At 35.3% G+C, this 22,401-nt stretch overlaps 1 protein-coding gene across 8 annotated transcripts in view; it reads left to right on the plus strand.

The window, feature by feature from the left end:
- CNTNAP4 (contactin associated protein like 4) overlaps positions 1-22,401 on the plus strand; it is a 275,112-nt gene that overhangs the window by 166,109 nt on the left and 86,602 nt on the right. For 7 of the 8 annotated variants that reach the window (XM_008053817.2, XM_021710358.1, XM_021710356.1 and 4 more), the window contains 4 exons: positions 807-1,068; positions 9,493-9,642; positions 15,098-15,269; positions 21,677-21,783. In XM_008053817.2, coding sequence (XP_008052008.2) covers positions 807-1,068; positions 9,493-9,642; positions 15,098-15,269; positions 21,677-21,783 — 691 coding nt within the window. The remainder of the gene's footprint in view (positions 1-806; positions 1,069-9,492; positions 9,643-15,097; positions 15,270-21,676; positions 21,784-22,401) is intronic. The other variant, XM_021710357.1, reaches the window with a different exon arrangement.

Genomic DNA, 22,401 nt, shown 5'->3' on the forward strand with positions numbered 1-22,401 from the left:
GTATTTGCTGCTGATTGGGTATCAGCTATCCAAATATGACATAAGACCAAACTGCAGGATAATGGGTACAAAAACATGATCAGAAAGAGGCAATATCTAAGTTCTAGTGTTTAGCAGTACAGTAGGGTGACTATAATTATCAAAAACGTATAGTGTATTTCAAAATAACTAGAAGAGAAGATTTATAATGTCTCAGCACAAAGATAAATGTTTGAGGTGATGGATATCTTAATTACTCAGATTTCATCATTACACATTTTATAAGTGCATCAAAATATCTCCATGTACCCCATAAATATATACAACTATTCTATAGCAGTTAAAAAAAAGATCAAACTACAGCTGGTAAAATGTTTCCATTTTTACAAGGTTTGATAATCTTATAATTGCTTTTACATTGTGGGTTAGTGAGTTTGTTCTTCTGCTTTTGTTATGTTATTCATTGGAACAAAGTATTTGTTTCCAATAAAAACTGGTTCACTTCTTACAGAATCATAATTTAGTCAAATTCTTTTGTTTGACCATGACCAAGCGTTTTACTTCCAACGTGTGGTCTTCTAAATAAAATTTGATTTAATCAACCTAAAAAATTTATTTTAAAGTGGGAAATGGAGAGAAGACCAGAAAAATGGTTGATGAACTTTTAAGAAATATGGCCAGGATTTGGATTTCATGTTGATAGCAAGTTGTTGTTTTAACTAAAATATAATGTGAAATTGATAAGCAGGCTTCAAATACTGTATAAATACATAAATAATGTGAAGTGAACAACATTCTGAAAGCTTTTTCCTTTATTTTATTTTCAGGGAAATGTGTCATTTTCTTGTTCACAACCACAATCTCTGCCTGTGACTTTTCTGAGCTCCAGGAGTTACTTAGAACTGCCAGGCTCTTCCGGAGAGGATGAGGTTTCTACCACTTTTCAATTTCGAACTTGGAATAAGGCAGGACTTTTGCTATTCAGTGAACTTCAACTGGTTTCAGGGGGTCTCCTCCTCTTTCTTAGTGATGGAAAACTTAAGCTGAGTCTCTACCAGCCAGGAAAATTACCCAGTGACATCACAGCAGGTAATAAATGTATTCCTCAAGGCAAAGCATATGGATTTGAAGGATTTCATTATCTCTGTGGCTAAATTTTACACATAACCAAAAATTTAATATTTGCTTAATAAATGAATACTTGAATTAATAAGATTATCAGTACTCTTCCTTAGAGGAACTTGATTTCAATTTTCTTTTAAATATAGTTCCAACACTAGCAGTTCTTATTAACCAAAATGATAGTTATGGGGGAGTCAAAATTTCCTTTCTTTTTTTTTTTGAGTTGGAGTCTCACTCTGTCGCCCAGACTGGAGTGCAGTGACCGCTCCTGGCCACCGCAGCCTCGACCTGGCTCCGGTGATCCTCCCGCCTCAGCCTTCCAAGTAGCTGGAACTACAGGCGCACGCTACCATGCCTGGCTAATTTTTGATTTATTGTAGAGATGAGGGCTTGCCAAGTTGCCCAGGCGGGTCTCGAACCCGCGGGCTCAGGCAATCCACTCACCTCAGCCTCCCAAAGCGCTGGGATTACAGGCTGAGCCACCGAGCCCAGCTCAAAATTTCCTTTCAAGACCCTCTCTCCCACCCCAGATAAATCAACATATCCTGAGGTAATGTGTGTTGGGAAAAGATGTGAAAGACTTTAAAATAGGCCAAGAAGTTAACTGGGCATCCTTTAATGGAAAGTTAGACTTAATCTATAACGTCTGTTAGTCTTATCTAGTCTGTGGGAGAAAAGAAAAGGTCTTTTTGGTATCTATAACTATATATCTATATTGGTGTGCAATGTAAATGGAACTATTTAGTAAAATAAACTTTACTTGCTGATGTATTATGTAAAGAGTTGAAAACATTTGGGGAGATGCAATGATTTGTGCAAAGTTCCTCATTTGCAAACCAAATGAAATTCTTTTCACTTCTAGACAATATGGTATCATTTTAACAATTGAAGTAATATAATTAATGAGAGTATATGGGCATATGAAAAATAAATGTTCAGTTTAGGTCAGTGCTTGAGTGAGGGATTATTCTTATCTCTTCATTAAAAGTATACAGTTCTCGACATGGGATCTCCATCACATTTTTATATATATATAGTAGCATCCAAGCCTAGCAACTAGAGGTCACACTGGGGTAAATTGCTACATTAATTTAGTAAATGGCCGGGATCGGTGGCTCAGCCTGTAATTCCATGCCTTTGGGAGGCTGAGGTGAATGGATTGCCTGAGCCTGCGAGTTCGAGACCCGCCTGGGCAGCGAGACCTCATCTCTACAATAAATCAAAAAATCAGCTGGGCATGGTAGTGCATGCCTGTAATTCCGGCTACTTGGAAGCCTGAGGCGGAAGGATCTCCGGAGCCCAGCAGGTCGAGGCTGCGGTGGCCGGGAGCGGCCACTGCACTCCAGTCTGGGCGACCGAGTGAGGCTCCAACTCAAAAAAAAAACAATAATAATAAAATAAAATTTAGTAAATGATCTTAAAAATAACTTAAAGATTCCATTGTACTACTCCTCTATATTAACTATAAACAAAATTTGTAGAATATGACTTGAAAAGAAAAGCAAAGTTAAAAATCCAATTGGAAAATAAATGTAAGAGAAACAAGTACAAAGATGGATATACAAATGCCTATTCTTTATATATCTTTTTGTTATTGTTCATATATCATTGTAGCTGAACTGTGGAACTGAACATTCAATATTTGTTATGATTCTTAAGAGGTGCTATACTGTGACTTTTTATGTAATGCTCAAAATGTGGTAGATTTGTAGGCTAGACAAAAGGAAATAAATTAATCAGTGTCATATTAATAATTAATAGACTCCTAAAATGAGAATCTAAAAATGTAAGCTTATCATTAATGTGTCATTTTTTTGTGATGCATTTGACATCCTCTGAAGTGATTATATTCATACTCTTATTTTTACCATCTTAAATAAACTGCTACAGTACAATGTTAAGTGAGCTCCATAAAGCTGGCTCATTTCTAAACACTTTACAGGCATGTATAATTAAAAAATTACTAGGTATAAGTCTTTGTAGAATACCTGGTATGATTTAAAAATCTTTAAATGAATGTTTAAATTCATATGCAGTATAATCCATTATGATATATGACTTCATGTGATTATTTTCATAACTAATAATGAAGATTCTATACTAAATATGGATGTGAATATAACAAAATTGATAGCAGAAACTCCCTTTTACTTACCAACTCGCCATGCCCTGTTTTTTTACTTTCTTTCGAAATATTGTTTTTCATTAGTTTCCATGAAGCAAGTAATTCAAAAAAATTATATCAGCTTAAATAATATTTTTAAATATTAAAAATATTAGTCTAAATCATGAAACATATTAGCAGAACTTTAAAATCCTTCATAACATGAAATATTTTGAGTCTTTGTCACTTTTATAAATGTCAAAGCAAAAATTTCATTCTGATAGCATCCAGGACACAATGAGCAATACCGTTATACCTTCCTACTTAACACAAATTTTTAAATGTCAAATTTGAGATTTCTGCTATGATTTTAGCATTTCTGCTGCTGCCTTTTGTCCCAATGGGCAGGGCCTAGCAGAGACACAATATTTGAGATGTTTTGGCATTTTTCTCTTACTGGGCATTCTCAGTTCTCATGCCCCTGGCAACGGAGCAACACTCCTGAGTTGCCTTACCTAGGAGCAGTCATTTTTAAATTTACCATTTCTCTCTTTCACTGTTAAAATATTCCTACTTTTCAAATTGCAAACCTGTCACCTTTAAACTTCTACTTTCTACTGAAGTGATGTGTACGAACAACCTCTTGTATTTTCATCTTGACAACAGCTATCTAGTGATGTGGATCCTTAATTTTGGTTAGCGTCTACAGTTAGTGAATATAGGAATGTCTGGCACTTTCAGAGTACTGAAATACATTTGGAAACAGGCAAAACCTTTCAGTTATTGCCTGAGTAGTGGCTTACATGTAATTGCCTTTTGCACCTTTGCAGAGCACCCACCCTATATGGCAAGCTGATTTTTTTCTGTATACAATGTGTCCTATGGAGGCCTGCTATAGTCTTATGAGAGGCTGATGGCAGCTAAGCTGTCACAATGTTTCTGCAGCAATTTAGGACTGGAACCAGAGGATTAAATATGAGGGAGCACATATAACTTTTTCTTCTGCTGTATTTTGTATGTTTATGTGGTTGGGGCTAGAAAAAAAAGGAGAGGAAGAGAGAGACAGAGAGAGAGAGAGACAGAAGGTTCTGATATACAATATAATATATTGGCACACTTGTATACTATCTAATATAATATGCTAATAACTAATATAATATCTTTAATATTTCAAAAATGATTTAACCTGACATCATATTTTTGAATACTCCCAAATGACAATTTGAAAAACTACACATAACATTAAAAACATAGCCTTATAATTTAAACATTTGCGCAATTCAGTTATTTCTACTACCTTTAATTGCAAATACATCCATTTATTATTCAATTCTGCCATTGTTCCAGTTGGAGTTGTTAATGTTCTCCAACCAAAGACTGAAATAAACATATCTGGAGTTAAACAAGTTGGGTTTATTTCTTATTGTAAAAAGGAGAACAATAGAACACACACTCTGGAAATCACGGGAGTTGTCTTAATACAAGGTCATGACTTACGGAATTTGGAGTTGTTTTAGTTAATTTTAGGGAAGTTTCAAGGAAGTGAAAAAATGTTGTTGATTAAATGCTGTCAGAAAGTGAAAGTAATTGTATGGCTCGATATCTTTGTGACTCCTACCTAGAAGGATGAAAGAATGAAAGAATGAAATAAGGCTAAAAGTTGTAAATAGTAAAAAATAAAATCATTCATATTAGCAGGAGGAGTGTTGGTGTTTTTGTAGTTTGCAGGGTAGCCTTGCTTTTGTCTGTGTTCGACAAGATTATGAAGCAGTCTTGACTTTTTTCCCCCATTTCATTGTGGTCACAAAGCAACCTTGTCTAATGTTGGTGTTCTGTGAGATTATTGACACTCAACAGAGGAACACTTAAAGCCTAGTCCTGAGTGCCAGCTAATTTCTTACAAGTCCAAGGTCTCATTGATGGTGCCAGGCCAGGTCCTACCTAGCAGTTAGGACCTGTTTTTCTCTTTCTCAGTTAAATTGTTTAACAGGAGCTAAAAAGTAAGGGACTACTTGTCTTGCAGTCATGACAGAGTATGGGTTTTAGAGTCAGACTCAGGTTTCTGTTTTGCTTAGGTTAGTCATCAGCTGACTACTATCTCCAGTAATTTGTTTATTCTCCTGGAGTCTCATTTTTTCCATATTTAAAATGAGAACAATAATAGTTCTGGTGAAGATCAAATGATACAATATATAGAAAGTACGCAGTACCTGTTATGAAGAATAAATAGCTCAATAAATTTTTTTTGTTATTGCTTTGTTATTATGCCAACATGCTCTCTCCCAGATTCCAAAGTTATGAGTAGTGGGAGTAATGTATAGAATTAGCATTTGGTTATATAATATCATAAACAGAAAAAATACAGATTCTATGTTTTCTTCTCTCCTCATCTTTCACAGTAGTGTAGCATTTATTTATTTATTTATTTATTTATTTGTTTGTTTGTTTATTTATTTATTTATTTTGAGTTGGAGTCTCATGCTGTCGCCCAGACTGGAGTGCAGTGGCCACTCCCGGCCACCGCAGCCTCGACCTACTGGGCTCCGGCGATCCTTCCGCCTTAGCCTTCCAAATAGCTGGAACTACAGGCGCGCGCTAACACACTTGGCTAATATTTTGATTTATTGTAGACATGAAGTCTCACCAAATTCCCCAGGCAGGTCTCGAACTTGCGGGCTCAGGCAATCCACTCACCTCAGTCTCCAAAGGCGCAGGATTACAGGCTGAGCCACTGAGCCCGGCGAGTGTAGCCTTTAAAAGGGATTCACCTATCATCAGATCTAGAAGTGTAAAAGGAGTTTTATATTTACCAAAAAATAGAATCTAATTTAAAATTATATAGAGTTCATTGAAATGAATTACAGAGACCCTTCATGATTTAATTTGAGTAATAAATCCCATTGACAGGTAATAAGTCTTCTTATCATAAGTAAATGATGTCTATTACAAATGAGGCTTGAGAAAAACTTTCTTCTGCAGGTTCACTCACAAACATGGCACAACTTCATAAGCTGCTATCTGGTTAGATAAACACATTTAACTGTGTCAAATTATAGAGTGGATTGTCCTGGAAGTCTTTTGTTTTTCGTCTATTTTTAGTTTCCATATGGACAGTAGGCCTCCCCAGGTCTTTTACTTAACCCTGCTGTATGCCTAACCAATGGTTCCCAGAGCCCTGCTACTCAAAGTACTGGCTCAGCGAAATACTTGTTACTGATCCATGACAAGATGAGTGCAAAACTGAGATGATACTCTTAGAAACTGTTATAACAAACAGAGATTACTGTAACATCTAAGCACATGGTTGGTGAGCTTATATTTTACATTTCTTTAGTAATTTATTTTGAATTTATCATAGCAATTAATACATAATTACTTAGGAAATTTATTTTAATAATATACTCTATTCAGTGATCATTTGCAATAGATCAGAAAAGAAAATGTTCAACCCCACAGGTAGTTTGAGAAGCTCTGTTGGAGACCAATGGACAACCTAACATGAAGTAACTGTAGAGTCGTGTATATGTAGGGCCTTGAAAACAAGATCGTAGGAGAAATGCAGGGGGCTAGAGTGTGCATGTGATGCAAAGTGTACATAAGAATTTTCACTCTAAAGGTATCCTATTAAAGGAAGCACTAAATGACAAATCTGGGACATTTGATTTATTTTAATCCAGTTCCGTACCGTCAGGGGTTTCATAACTCTATTCAGCCATTTAGTTCAGAGTCCACTCTTAGAAAATATGTCTAAAAGTATCTAACCTACATTCTTCATATTTCAGTTTTAAGCTTTTTCCTATTATCTTTCACAAACCAAGCCAGAGCTTGGTCTTGGAAAGTCTTTTGCTCCATGAATGTGATGTAAAAGTGAGCTTCTGTGCCCTGTTTTGAATTTGTGTTAGACTAAATACATCCAGGACAAAGAAATGTAATCACCTAAGGGAGCTTTGATACATTTTCAATCTGAAAGCATGTGATAGAAAACAGCTCCGGGAAGTAAAATAAATTACATATAATATCAGAAAAGAGGTTTGTTTTAAATCAGAAAAGAAATCACATATACTATCAAGAAAGGAGCTCTTTGGGTTTAATAGAGTTGTTATATTTTTGTTTCTAATTTGATCTGCAGAATTACACAGAGTTGACTATTCAAATGCATGTAAATCTGACTAGTAAACCTATAACAAAGATGCTTAGGTTTCACATCTCTGCTTAGTATTTAACCACAGAATTCCTTGTAGACTTAATTCCCTTTAAGAAAAAAAGGCTATGCCATCTCACAAATTCCTGACACTGAAACTGCCTTAAGAAGGACTAGAGATTATTTTTAAGAGGTGGTAAAAACACCTTAATTTTTTATTATAGCAACTTTTGTATTATGCATATATGTATATACATATACAAAGTTGGACAATACAGAAGAAATGTAAAAATAATAAATAGAGACAATCACAATTTTCCTTCATAAAAATTACTATTTTATGTAAGATTATTTCTATTTAGCCCACTTCCATATTTATGTAAAATTAAGAATATAATTAGAATTGTATATAAATATTTATGTAGAGTGTTGATTTTAATTATATACTCTGTTCAATGATCATTTGCAACACATCAGAAAATAAAAATGTTCATCCCCACAGGTAGTTTGAGAAGCTCTGTTGGAGACCAATGGACAACCTAACATGAAGTAACTGTAGAGTCGTGTATATGTAGAACCTTGAGAACAAGATTGTAGGAGAAACGCAGGGAGCTAGAGTGTACATATGTGATACAAAATGTACACATGTACACTCTGGCTTGGTTTGTGAAAGATAACAGGAAAAACCTTAAAACTGAAATATGAAGAATGTAGGTTAGATACTTTTAGACACATGTTCCAAAACTTCCTGTGAACACTGTATTAGGGAATATTGAACCATTGTGCCTACAGAAAATATTAAGTTATATGCTCCTGTGCACCTTGTTGCAACATTTTTCTCAACCAATCAATACCTAATCTTGTTTTATGTGTGCTTCTCTTTGAAGACACTTGGTTTAGTATGTGTTGTTTACTTATTAATACTGGACCATGGCCAATAGCACTACAACTTATGCCTGAACGAAATTTATCTAGCACATATCTTTTCTCCAAAAGACACATCCTAGTCTTCTTGCACTTGGGAACACTAGACAACATTTCAGCACTACACTTGGGGGCCACTTTTAACAGTGAAATCGCCAAAAAACTTACAAAAATGGGAAGAAAAATTGTTTACAGTGTGAGAGTGAAAACAGTAAAACCAAGCATTGTCTTGTTTGACCTCAGCAGGAAACATGCACAGGGAAACTCAAATTCTTTGCTGCTTTGTGACTGAGAAAGTTCCTTCAAGTATATATTTGGGTATTATTAATACATTTTAGAAATTAAGAAAATTCTCAAATATGAAACCTATAAATTATAATAATTGATGGTATATATATGGCTTTAATACTGCCTTATTTTTAAACTTTGCATTATACTTGTAAACTTTCACTATGTTTAATAGTCTTTTCTAATATTTTCGTAATGCTTGATGATATAACTTGTTAAATATTCTATTGCTATATCATAATAAGGTGACTACGGAAAAGTACAAAATGGCTGTTAGAGTATTTTATTGGCTATAACCCTAGAATGTTTGGAACTATCTGTACACTTTCTAAACCCTTCCCTGCTAAGAGGTAAATTGCATAGATGAAAGTTGAAAATCAATCTACAGTAAGTAATTGAAATATTTTAACCATTCAGGGTTGTCCAGGGCTGGAAATTTTGTAATGTACCATTTTCCACAAAGAAGATGTCGATGTTTCATGTCTCCATTTCCTCGCTTCCTTTTTAAAAAAAATTGATAGATATAAATCCTATAGCCAGCTGGGCTTGGTGCCTCAGCCTGTAATCCTGCGACTTTGGGAGGCTGAGGTGACTGGATTGCCTGAGCCCGTGAGTTCGAGACCCGTGTGGGCAGCGAGACCTCATCTCTACAATAAATCAAAAAATCAGCCAGGCGTGGTAGCGCGCGCCTATAATTCTGGCTGCTCAGAAGGCTGAGGCGGAAGGATCGCCAGAGCCCAGCAGGTCAAGGCTGCGGTGGCCAGGAGCAGCCACTGCACTCCAGTCTGGGCGACCGAGTGAGACTCCAACTCAAAAAATAAATAAATAAATAAATCCTATAGCCAATTGAGTGATATGTATATTACTGTTTCTAACCAATTGCTTATAGTTCACTGTTGAGAGCAATCTCTCTAACTCATTTCATCTCCCCTAGGTGTTGGATTAAATGATGGACAGTGGCATTCTGTCTCCTTATCTGCTAAAAGGACTCAGTTGATTGTGGTGGTGGACAGTCATGTGGCTTCTGCTGTCCCTTCTCTGGGGTCTGAGCAGGTTTATTCAGGTGGCACCTATTATTTTGGAGGTAAGAAAAAGGGTCAGTCTATGGGCAACAAAACCATATTTGTTGTATTTGCATTATCTCTATGTCTTGGGGAAGTCATCATGTTAATAATGTTAATACATTGTTAAATGTTAAGGAACAGTTTCTCACTTTCTTTGAACATGGAAATGTTGAGAAGATCAAGGTAAAACATTATTACTTAAAACACATTTCTACAAGGTGAGCTTACTTATGTTTACAATTTCTATAAGACTAATTTTAAGCAGGCCACCATCTTCAGTTCTTACCTTCAAATTTTGTTATATTTTCTTAACATTAAGTGGTCCTTATATGTCTTCTTTTGATTTACTTTATGGGCTGATTTAATTGCAGTATTTTCCTGATCATGCCTTTTTTTGCCTTCAGAATATCCTTATTGCTTTCCCATTGCCCAATACAGAAGGACAATATTATGCCAATGGACAAATAATTTAACTTAATTAGCCATAGCAACCTCTTCTCCTTGCTAAGCAATAATGTACTGATACATTTGAGGAAATCAGGGCATCAGCCTTCAACACCAGGTCATCTCTATTAGAGAACAAGAGCAAATGAAGCGCATACTTGCCCAGTGAATGTTGGATTGAACTAAAAGCTTGGAAAAGAAAATCTGGAAAATGGAAATAAATCTTTATCACCTGAAAATTTAAATGAATGTTCTTTGCCATTAAAAATGCAAAGGTGTAAAATTGTCCATAGTAAGACTCCTAATCATGACTTGAGGAGTTTCTTGTATTAGCATTGTTTTGATTTTGTTATGGTGCATTTTAATAGCTGCTTCTGTCTGGAATCATTTTGAATTTGATAGAAGCAGCCTAATCTTTATTATCACTAATGAAATACAAATTCTGTTCTAAGAATTGACAATGAGCACACAGCCCATGGATCAGTTTGTAGGATCTTAAAATCAAAGGAACAAACAAACAAACAAAAAAACCCTATATAATCCTTACTGTGAAAGGCTGCTTAGGGCCAGCAATCTTAAAAGATATAATTGCTTCCTTTACTGAGATTTGTTCATTCCTAAACCAGGCTGTGTTATAAAACCTTTTAGAATATATGATTGATTTTATGGCAATCTATAGTAACACATTCTTTTAATAAATAGTAAGATATATAGAACAACTTAACCAAGTGCTTTCACTTCGAAGGAAGATTTAGAAGCACTAAAAGAGATAAGGGGAAAAAAAGGCATATTGTTAAATGGTGCAAAATATAAGACTGGATAAAAGTGTTTGTAAATCATTAAAATAGAATCATCATTCTTAAAATATTTTACATTCTTCATGTACAGGTTTAACAATGCCTAGCTATCTTATGTAAATTTTTACTCTAGTGATTGCTTTTATTCATATGGTAATATTATTTTATAGTGAAATATATCACATATGTACTCTGTAATTTGCCTGTTTTTATTATGATATATGTGACATACATGATTTTTTAAAAAATGCTTTTCGATAGTTTTAGATTTACAGAAAAGTTTTAAAGATATACAGAGAGTTTCTGTATACTCCACAACCACTTTATTTTATTGTTCACATCTTACATCATATAGACTTATTTTTTTTTTTTTTTTGAATTGGAGTTTCACTCTGTTGCCCAGGCTGGAGTGCAGTGGCATGCTCACGGCCACTGCAGCCTCGACCTACTGTCTCAGGTGATCCTTCTGCCTCAGCATTCCAAGTAGCTGGAACTACAGGTGTGCGCCACCACGACCGGCTAATTTTTTTGATTTATTGTAGATATGAAGTCTCACTGCTTGCCCAGGCTGGTCTTAAATCCCTGATCTCAGGCAATCCTCTCACCTCAGCTTTTCAAAGTGCTAGGATTACATGGTTGAGCCACTGCTCCCAGTCCATATAGACATTTTAAAAATTATTAATGATTTTTCTTAAATCCACTCCTACACATGTATCCCTCTACTAAAGAAATACTATCAATGCACATTTTTCCCTTTAGGATCCTGTCTTTTGATCTCCCAGGCTAACACTCCTTTGAATTTGGGATTTATTTTTCTCTTATGTTTATTATAATTTTATAGCTATGATAGTGTTCTAAATATATTGAGGAAGTTTTCACAATAGAAGCTCAACTTTAAAGCTTTTTATTTTGAATAGCAAATTTCATTTCCTTAGATATCTCTATTTATTCAATCATCTCAACTGATGTTCTTCCATACCAGAATCTGTTTGACCTTGGCATGTGATTCTTTTGATCTCTAATACAAGCCGGCAAAATTCAGGCCATCTTCATATTTCCAGGGCTGGAGGAAAAGAAACAAATGAAAGCAGAAACCCTCCTGTCCAGTTCTGCCCTTCCCTGTTCAGCCTTGTGCCACCAGGGCCTGGTTGAGGAGATCCATCTTTCTAGATGCCTGCTTAAGGCTTTGGGGCTGGAAATTCTGGATTCTGGAAGTGGACTGGAGGGGAGCGGCTTCCAAATATGTTCATCAACTTTCCCTGTAAGGCTTTCTGAGACCATAAGCAAAAGCATGGCTAGAGGAGAGCTAACATAGTTTCCCCTAAAATGCAGGGCTGGCACAGGGACCCTAATTGCCTGGGTAGTACTGGCAATGGAGTGACTGACTCTGCCAGATTTGTATGTATGTTTGTGTGTGTGTGTGTGTGTGTGTTAGGGTCACTCTGTCACCAGGCTGAGTGTAGCGGCGTGATCATGGTTTACTGCAGCCTTAACACCCTAGGCACAGGCAATTCTTCTACCTCTGCCTACTGGGTAGCTGGGATGACAGGCACACGCTACCATGCCCAACTAGTTTTTTGATGTTTTTGGAGAGACAAAGTCTTGCTATGTTGCCCAGGTTGGTCTCAAACTCCTGGGCTCAAGCAGTCCTCCTGCCTTGGCCTCCCAAAGTGCTGGGATTACAGGCATGAGCCATCGCACCTGGTCTCTCTTTCAGATTTTTAACTGAATGTACTGCGTCCTGGGAACAACCCCCTTCTTCCTCAGTTCTGAGCAAACTGAGCCAGTTCTTCACCCAAGAAAATGTTTTGTTCTATGTAGATCGCTAGGATCTGTTTTATCTAGGTAAAAGGGGTTTCTTAGGTCATTAATTCTTTGGCTAGTTTATCTTCAAGTGTAAAAAAAAAATCCCATGTTCTGAGACACATTATCATAAATTTTCCTTCTCTCTAAATTTAACTGCAAGTTTCCAGTTATCTTGAAAGAATATAGTCTCTCTAACCTGGCTACAAATGAGTGCTCTATTCCAACATTCCCGGTTACAGCATCACTGTTGGCCAGTCTTGAGGGTGACTGTCACATTGGGAGAATGACCGCTCCGGACCTAGCAGCGTTCTGCATATGATACAATAGATTTCCATTCTCCATTCATCACTTTTTACTCTTTACTTTTTTCCACCCTCAAATGAGTGTTTTTCAGAAAGTCGAACTATATTGTGGTGCATTGTGCTCAGCATTTATTGTTTAAACATTAAAACATTTAAATCTGGGTTCTCCAGATTAAGGATGGCTGAGTGTCTATTTTCTGTAAATTCCCCTGTGGAATCTTTGTGAAATGCATAACACACCATGAAACACAAGCTGGGGATACTAACTGTGTGCGACATTCTCACATCCTCCCTCCCTTGGGTAAGGCAAACATTCTCCATCCAATGAACTGATGACGCCACCATGAAGTCTAACCCGACATCTCACTTCTGGTACAGTGACATACAGTGATAATCTATCTGTTATCCTCAGAGGTGTTTAACATGCTGAGTGCCTCCAGTAATGGATCCAACCATTAATTCAGCATTAAGTATTCTTCAGGAATCTTCCTATTTTAGGACTTTCATCTCAAATTGGGTTCAGAGCTGAACTTCTCTCTGGTATTGCATTATATTAACTTGTGGCTGCCTCTTATCAGAGACTAATGAGACTAACCTGGGTTGAACCCTTCTTTGTTCTTAGAATCTCTTGCTTATTGAACATTGTAGCTAGGAATGAATATAAGTGCCTTATGATACGAGAGTGTGCTTTATATAAAGTTTCATGATCTTTCCTTGTGATTCTGAGTTTGTTAGTTGTGTTCCCTGTAGGCATATTGCACAGTTTATTTTATTCTAAAATAGTTTGAGATGTGTTGGAAAACACCACCTGGAGAAAAGGAGATTAGCAGAGTTGTTTATATTCCTGACATATTATAGTTTCTTCAAAATATTATTGAACTATTATCCTTTCAGTTTTTATCCTAACATTTTTAATTGGTTAATAAGTCATTCAGAATACATTCTGAGATTATGGTAACCATATCTTACACTACAGAAGAAATTTAAGCACTTGAAATGTGTGTAGTGCCATGTACAATAAATTAATACTCTAAAAGCTTTGATCAGTTTTTCTTGATATACTAAATTTGAAACTTCAAGTTCTCCATGAGGTTAAAATATAATGTTTCAATGTGCTTGATAATAGTTTTAAACTTGAATGCTGACCTTGACTTGCCATGAAAATGTATTTTGTTAGGGAAACAAAATATTAAGGAAAAATATCCCAAACAATTTAATTATAATGAAAATTCCCAGGTAGAAAATTAGCAGGGATTTTTCAGGAATTAAGCAGTTGCTAACTTATTTTTTTATTCTTTGAAATTGTGGTAGTGGTTGACAACCAGAACAACAAAGATTAATGAAATATATATAAGAATAATGTATGTATTCATACTTCATAAAATTATTTCACTTGTATTGAGAGACATTTAGATGATTAAACTTCAGATGATATTAATTAATATTGTATTTATTTATTATATAAATAATTATAAGTCTAAATAAATGTTAGAAAATTATTATAATGGAACATTTATTTAAAGGCAAAGAATAAATAAAACCAAGCAATGAAGTATTTTTGAAATTAAGCCATTAGGTTTTATTAAAATGCTGTTTTATGTATAGAAACATAAGATAATTAAATAGTTGATCATTTGAAGTCATTATAGCTCCTATTTCATATAGTTAGCTCTATAGATACAAAGGTATTTCACCAATATTGATTTATTTTTTCTTATCTATAATGCATATTTTCATTCTTTATGTTCTTAAGTTTGCAGGCCAATAGACTAAGTTCCTTTGTTTAAGAATATATAATTTAATACTGTTGGTTGACTGGTTTAGAATTTAAAGCTAATATGTATATTTTAAAAATTTGGATCAAGTTAGTTTTCTTGCACATGGTTATTGTAATACTGGTGAACTGCTGTGAATCCTGTGTAAATGTAGAAAAAAATACTTTGTATGAATTGCAATTTATAATTTTGATCAAACTAAAAATGACTGCAGTCCTTTTTTTTAAACCCCCTTTAATGCAGAAAATAATCAAATGCCTGTTTCTTATATTTTTTAATAAAGTATTCTATGATACCGAATCCTGATTCAGTATAATACATATTGGTTTTACTTTGTTTTGCTCTTATCAGGTTGTCCTGACAAAAGCTTTGGATCCAAATGTAAAAGTCCACTTGGTGGATTTCAGGGATGTATGAGACTCATTTCTATCAGTAACAAAGTGGTAGATCTGATCTCTGTTCAGCAAGGGGCCCTTGGGAACTTCAGTGACCTTCAGATAGACTCATGTGGCATCTCAGATAGGTAAGGACAATCTCACTTCTTTATCTTTGATCTACTTTCAAACTTTTTGCAGCAGATTAAAATTTATGCATAAAACGAATGATTATTCTCTCTTCCTTCTCATCCTTATCTGTTCCATAGGGCATGAGTTATGTTTACATCAAAAATAGGAAAAATGACACCTTTTGTTTTATATGTCATCTTTCAAATGATAAAATTTAGAAGGCGTGACTGTGCTCTCCATAGGTACACATGCTACTGATTCATGAAAGATAATGTTGATGCTGCTATCATTTTAGATGTGTTTAAATGTATCAAACATAAGTCATTAAACTCAGTAGGTGAGGGAACTTGAAGAGTAAATTTGATCATCAGTTGCCAATAAATCAGAGACTTATGTGGTGCAGTTATAAAATTGGCTTTTGCTACCTTAACTGTTGAAAAATATTTTCAGAGGCAGGGAATTTACCTGGTTCCTATTCTCCTAATGCGCCTCTTTAACAAACCTATTACCACCTTCTCTGCAGAGAAAATGAAAATGAACTCTTCCTCTAGGATAGTTTGGGACTATGGTATTGATCAAAGTGTAGGGATGATCGGATAGCTTTAATGGGAGCATCAGTACAGGACATGACAAGGCAGGATTTAAGAGTTAATTGTAGAGGACAGACAACTTTAATAATTAGTGGTTAATAATAATTTAAAACTGTATTTAGACATGGGCAACTAAAGCTCAGTTATCTTTCCAGTCATGCATTAATATAAAAGCTGTTAATTTTAATTATTGAAGTGAATGGAATGGTATACTCATTACAGATTAAACATCTTTAAAACCCGTATGACAAAATTAGCTTCTACCTTGTAGTAGTGTTCATTATGAATTTTGAATAAATGCATAAATTCTAAGCTTCAAAAGCAACTTTTTACTTGCATGAGACATTTTATCAACATAAAGACTCATCTACTGACAGTCAATAAACCACATAGTAATGTCTGTGGATCCTTTTTTGAACATTGATAGATACTGTGTTATGTCCAGATAAAAAGTAATAATGGCTATATTTAACAGTAGATTAGAAGGACATCAATTCCTCTCCACAAATATTTTTTTATTTAAAGCAATTCTCAGAGACAATAATTCCTTCTGTAATAAAAGAAGATATGTAAAGGGATAATTTAAATAATAAACCTTAATTGGGTTGGTCTGGGGATTAAATGACTTCTTGGTCCATTCATCATGACCTTGTCCATAGACATATCAGTTCTGGGATCTAAAACCTGGCTCTGGTGAGGGCATTGTAGCAATGCTTCCTGGGTCTGGTCTCTTAAGGTGGGATTTACACGCAAAGGTACAAAGTTCCCAAGTCCTTGATGGATAGCAGTCACCAGGGAACAAGTAGGGAGGCTCAGTCATTTAAAGTATGAGTGATTGTGTGTGTGGAGTACTTCAGATTGCAGAAAGTTATTTTGGTGTAAATATATTCACATTTCCTCCTATATATTTTGTTCTGAAGATGATGTTTAACACAATAACAATGTGTTGCAGACTTCTGAAGGTACGTACTTTTCTGAAAAATAGAGTACCACACAGCACAATTAAGGAATATATTCTTTTAGTACCATACCAAAAAAAACTTTTCAGAAATAGCTATTTATGGATAGATCTTGATTATAAATGCTTCCTTTTAAGGAAAACTTTAGGCTAATAGTAACCCTAGCAATCTTAAAAAATATAGTGAAAGACAAAGTAACATGTGCATAACTTTTAAATTTCCAAATGTATCTCTAAACTCTTTGTCTTACACTCAGAAGAATATATATCTATTTACTTTGGTCTTATATGCTATACCTACTGACATAGCTTCCAATGCAATATTAAACAGAGACTTATTTTTTAAATTGCTATACCAGGTCCTATGCTAAACAATTAACACGAATTGTCATTTAAATTAATTCTCACAAAAACCCTCGAACCTGTTCTGAATAGTATTTGCTTCCTATAAATATAGAAATAGATGCACAGAAGGGGCAAGTAAGCTGGTCAAGATGATATAGCTAAGAAAAGGTAGAGAACAGCCTCTAATTCAAGCACTCTGGCTTCGGAAAGACCCCTGAAATGTTTGCCTGCCATGCCATGCAGTTTCTCTGGGTGAAAGTTAACATTTAAAGTGGTTAATATTTAATCCATGCATAATAAACATAGCATTTAATGGTTTAAGAAATCATAATTAAAGCAAGCAGAAATATTAAACACATATTAAAAATCTGACAGGAAGTTAAAGCAATGTTTTTTTCTGTGACTGATTTTAAGTAGGATAAAACCTGCATATAAAGGTGTATATACAAACACACATTCACACTGCACAGCTATTCACACCCACTCTACACACATGTACCAAAGTGGTTATTGTACACAGTCTATCTTACACACATACACACTCTTGTGCTCATATAAATATCCCTAAGCTCCTCACACACTCACACACCATCCTTATACACGTTCACACAACTCCTCACATGTTAACTCATATACATGCACAATCACACCGCACACATATATACATGCACATGCCATCCTGACACACTCGAACTCATAAGGTCATTGCCATGCTCCTCACACACTCACTTCTTCCTTATACACAGTTTCTCTCTCTCACAAACACACACACACACACACACACACACCTTGAAGTCCTCTCTCTGTCCTCTGTGGAAATGTAGGGGAGTGACCCTCTTCAGTCCAGGGACTCTGGGTGGGAGTGCCTGAGGGGTGAAGGCAGAAACAAAGGTCGCTGCTGTCCACATCCCCACCTCTGGGGCAGAAAACACAAATGGGACTGGAGCAAGGTGACAGCTGTTAGGACATCAATATTTACTAAGTTGCTTGAACCCAAATCACTTATTAAAGAAAACTGTTAAGTATACAATTTGATGTCAACTTTTTAAGAACTGCTTAGGGAAAGTTGCCATCTTAGCCACAGATGGACACCACTTACCTTTCTCCAAACTCCATAAGACTGAGGGTCTGGTCTGTGCCTGGTCTCAAATGCACCTGGTATGCGAGTATGTAATAACACTTGGTATCAATTGACACCTGATCTCAAATGACATGGGCAGACACTCCTGACTATAACTAAGACCCTGGCATGACAGTGTCTACCTTATGACTTCAGTAGGCTTAGCACAACCTCCTGGTTTCCTCGACTGTAGGCTTTGCATCTCCACCACATCACCTGTTCTTTTCTCTCAATCCATCTTTACCACCTGGTCCTTGATGCCGGGCTCCAACCACCATTGTGCCATCCTCCCTCCAGGCTTGTCCTTGTCTCCCCTCTGGAACAGAGTCTCTGCCCATTGTCCTTTATCCTCCTTCTCCTCTTTGAGCATACTGAAGGCATGGCTTTTGCGGGGTGGGATGAAATGAGATGTAGAGATGAACTTTATAGTTTTGAGATAGGACATGAGATTTGAATTCCGGTGGTCACTATTATCTCAGCATTCCTGGGTACCTAACTTTGTTTAGTTTCTTTCAATATGATAATGTTATATAGATTTTACTTCACCATTGTTAATTATGGCCAACTTTTGCACTATGTGAAAGTCTTTTGAAATTCAATTTGAAATGAACAGGGAATCAGAAAAAATCAGAATTGCACAATTTGAAATGAACAGGGTATCAGAAAAAATCAGAATTGCACAATTTGAAATGAACAGGGAATCAGAAAAAATCAGAATTGCACATTTCAGGTTTGGGTGTGTTAATGCATGCATTTGTTCAAGTTCAGAAGCAACGAAAATAGCAATGGGAATGTCTAAGGAAAAGCTTTAGTGCTAGAGAAAATTAGCTAATGAATTGTCTTATCTTGTCCTGAAATGACTAGGGAGGAGAAAAGTATAAAACACAACTGTTTAGAACATTTGGTGAGAACAAGTACTTCGCTATATATATATACATTGCTGTAGGTTATTAGTAGTCAAACATTACTATATATAATAAATTCAAATAAAATTCACGATTCAGCCTTTCATATTTTAATTAAAAACCTGAAAAGTATAGTCTAACAAGAAGCAAGAAAAACAGATCCAGTAGGTGTTTCAGAGGCAAATCATATAGAAACAGCACGTCTCATAATAACTAAAGAGTCATTATTTTGAATTTTAGTCAAAAATATTTATATCCATGCCTTTTAAAAATATGATGTGAGATCTGCTAAAGAATAGCCTGTTCTTGTCCTTTTTTATTTGATTACCAGATAGGCTTGTTTTATTATTTTAAAATCCCCTTTTGATTGCCATTGATTTAAATTGTTTAAAATTCTTTGAAGGAATTTCTGTGAATCTATGAAAATGCTAAAATATATATAAAATGGGAAAGATGTCCATTATTAATTTTTGGATGCTTAAAAAGCAGAGTGCAATGTAACATTTCTTTATGATTATATTTATGAATTTGCACACATTATATGTATGTTTGTAGTAGTAACTTCTTTATAGTGAGATTGTAAATGGCATCCCGTTTCTACTGTTACCTGGATTATTGATTTTTGTACAGTGAATCTCTATTTTTTGTAATCAGGAAAAATCTATAACATTATTTTTAGTTAAAATTGGAACTATCCTATCAATAAAACGTGAAGTTCCCATCCTTAGGTTTAATAGAGGAGGTGACAGAAACCTCACCATGAATATATTCCTGGTAGATTTTACAGTTTTTAAAAAGTTAATCTGGTATAAATTAGGGCATTTAAAGCTTTGGTCTCAATGCAACTTTCATGCTAAATTCTAAAAGGGATCAATAATCTGATCAGTGTTACTTGAGTTCGTATCAAAAGTTCCCAAACTTCTTTGTCCATGGTGCCCTATGTATCTCAGTAATTTTTTACAGTGCTTCTAAGTCAAAAAGTATTCTGAATGCTTTGGTCTAAAAAGTAGTTTAGATCCAAACACCCTACTAAGTATTAATATCCTATTATCTGGCTAACAATGTCAATGTGTTGAGGCCATCTGAGTTCGCTAAAAGAATGAGGATTGGAAGTTTTCTAAGTGAAATGTTCTAGGGAAAGGGAAGTGAGGGCCTAGTCAGTAAGATACCTATCTAAATTTCAGTTCCAGCTGAGGGAATGTGAAAACCATTTTAGTCTTTATAATCAGAAAAAATTTGTAACATTATTTTCAGTTAAAACTGAAAAACATTCTAGAAGCAGAACATGAAGTTCTCATTCTTAGTTTTAATAAAGTGGTCGAATCCCTGTCACAAATATGCTTTCAGCAGGATTTGTAGCTTATTTTTTTAAAAAAACAGAGATAAATGAGGGTGTTTAAAACCTTGATCTCAATGTATCTTTCACTCTACATTTTAAAGGGTATCACTTATCTGATCAGGGCTATTTGAGTGCATACCAGTAGTTCCCAAACTTTTTAGTCCATGGTGCCCTATATGTCTCAGGAATTTTCCACTGTGCCTCTAAGTCAAAGATACCCTTAACACTTTGAATTAAAAAGTGGTTTAGGTTCAAACCAGTTTATCCTAACAACTTAGTAACCTTTAAAAAAATGTAATACACATAATTTAAAGAAAATAATTTATTTTTAAGCACAGTTACTTAGCAATTGGACATGTATACCTGTTGAATACTGTGCAGTTTTGAAAGCTTGAAATCATATGAGACTCTATCAGCCTCATGTTTTTTGTTGAATATTAATTTCACGTGGTACTTGCCTTTTTAAAAATCAATTACTCAAATCTAGCTTCTCAAAGATAGGATGTGATTAAAGGGAATATATTATGATCTAATGTTGAGACTAAACTACCTCGAGCTAGTAAGTCACACTATGTTTGACAGATGTTGGGTATACCAGATATTTCTCCTGAAAATTTAAAATATCCTGGGAGTCCCAGTGAGTCTAGTCAGCACCCTAGAGCACCCCAACACACTGCTGAAATGTGTGAATTTGTAATCTATATTCTTCCATATTCCTGTATATATATGCCAAGTGAAGAAAGATATTCCTCCCTCCTTCTTTTTCCTTTTCCCCCCTTTCTTTATTCCTTCTTCCTTTAAATGTTCAAACAATCTAGTAATTCAATGTGATAAAATGTTATTTTATGTAAGGTGTTGCTATTCCTGGCAACATATTGAATTTGTGTTGTGTTGCTGAGGGAAAATAAAGGGCTCTGACATAGTGAAACATGTTGAAAATTAAGCAGTCACAACTACCAGAGAATTGGCTTAAATCTGATGAATGTATTGATCTAAGGTTTAGTTCTGTGATTAAAGTACCTTAATGACAGACTGAAGAATCATTAGTCATGTTAAATTTACTCCTTATGTTATGGTTGACATTCTTCTTTCACATGAATGTGTATGAATGATCAATGCTTTATGATGTATAACAATGAAAAACAGTGATTGTGCACCTTCTTTTAGGTGTTTACCCAACTATTGTGAACATGGCGGGGAATGCTCTCAGTCCTGGAGCACCTTTCACTGTAACTGCACCAACACTGGTTACAGGGGAGCTACTTGCCATAACTGTAAGCTGAACACATCTGCTTATTCTTGCCCCCAATGCTTTCCTTGCTCCATTTCCCTTTTCACTGCTGTGTGTATATATGTTTGTGGATGTGCAAACTTAGCATCCGGTTGTTAATCTCACCTCATTTCCTAAAGTAGTCAAGACAGCATATAGACATACGTCACACAAAACAGGAGAGAAAAGTGCAGGATAGCTGGCAAAAGGAAATATGCACAGAAAATGAAAGGTAGCTGCAGGTAAAAGAACAATAAAATACAGAACACGTGATCATCTGGTTCTGTTATTTGAATTGGGCCAGCATTTTGACTCTAAAACTTTCTAGAAGGTACGGTGCAAGTAGAAACACGATCAGTGACCAAATTCTTACTGTTTATATAATTAAACAAAGAGATTCTCAGAAACAGCTGTGACAAACTGGGGCAGAGTGGCTTGTGGTATGAAGTTTTACATGTCATGAAGCTTTTAGATGTCTTAGTCTATTGGGCAGCTATAACAGAATACCATAGGCTGTGCAGAGAAAACTCCAGCTTTGTGCAGAAATGTATTTCTCACAGTTTTGGAGGCTGGAAAATTTGAGATCAATGTGCCATCACGTTCAACGAGGGCTCACGTCCTG

The sequence above is a fragment of the Carlito syrichta genome, unplaced genomic scaffold, assembly GCF_000164805.1.
Source record: "Carlito syrichta isolate Samal-C Ts95f unplaced genomic scaffold, Tarsius_syrichta-2.0.1 Scaffold288685, whole genome shotgun sequence".
NCBI classification, from domain to species: domain Eukaryota; kingdom Metazoa; phylum Chordata; class Mammalia; order Primates; family Tarsiidae; genus Carlito; species Carlito syrichta.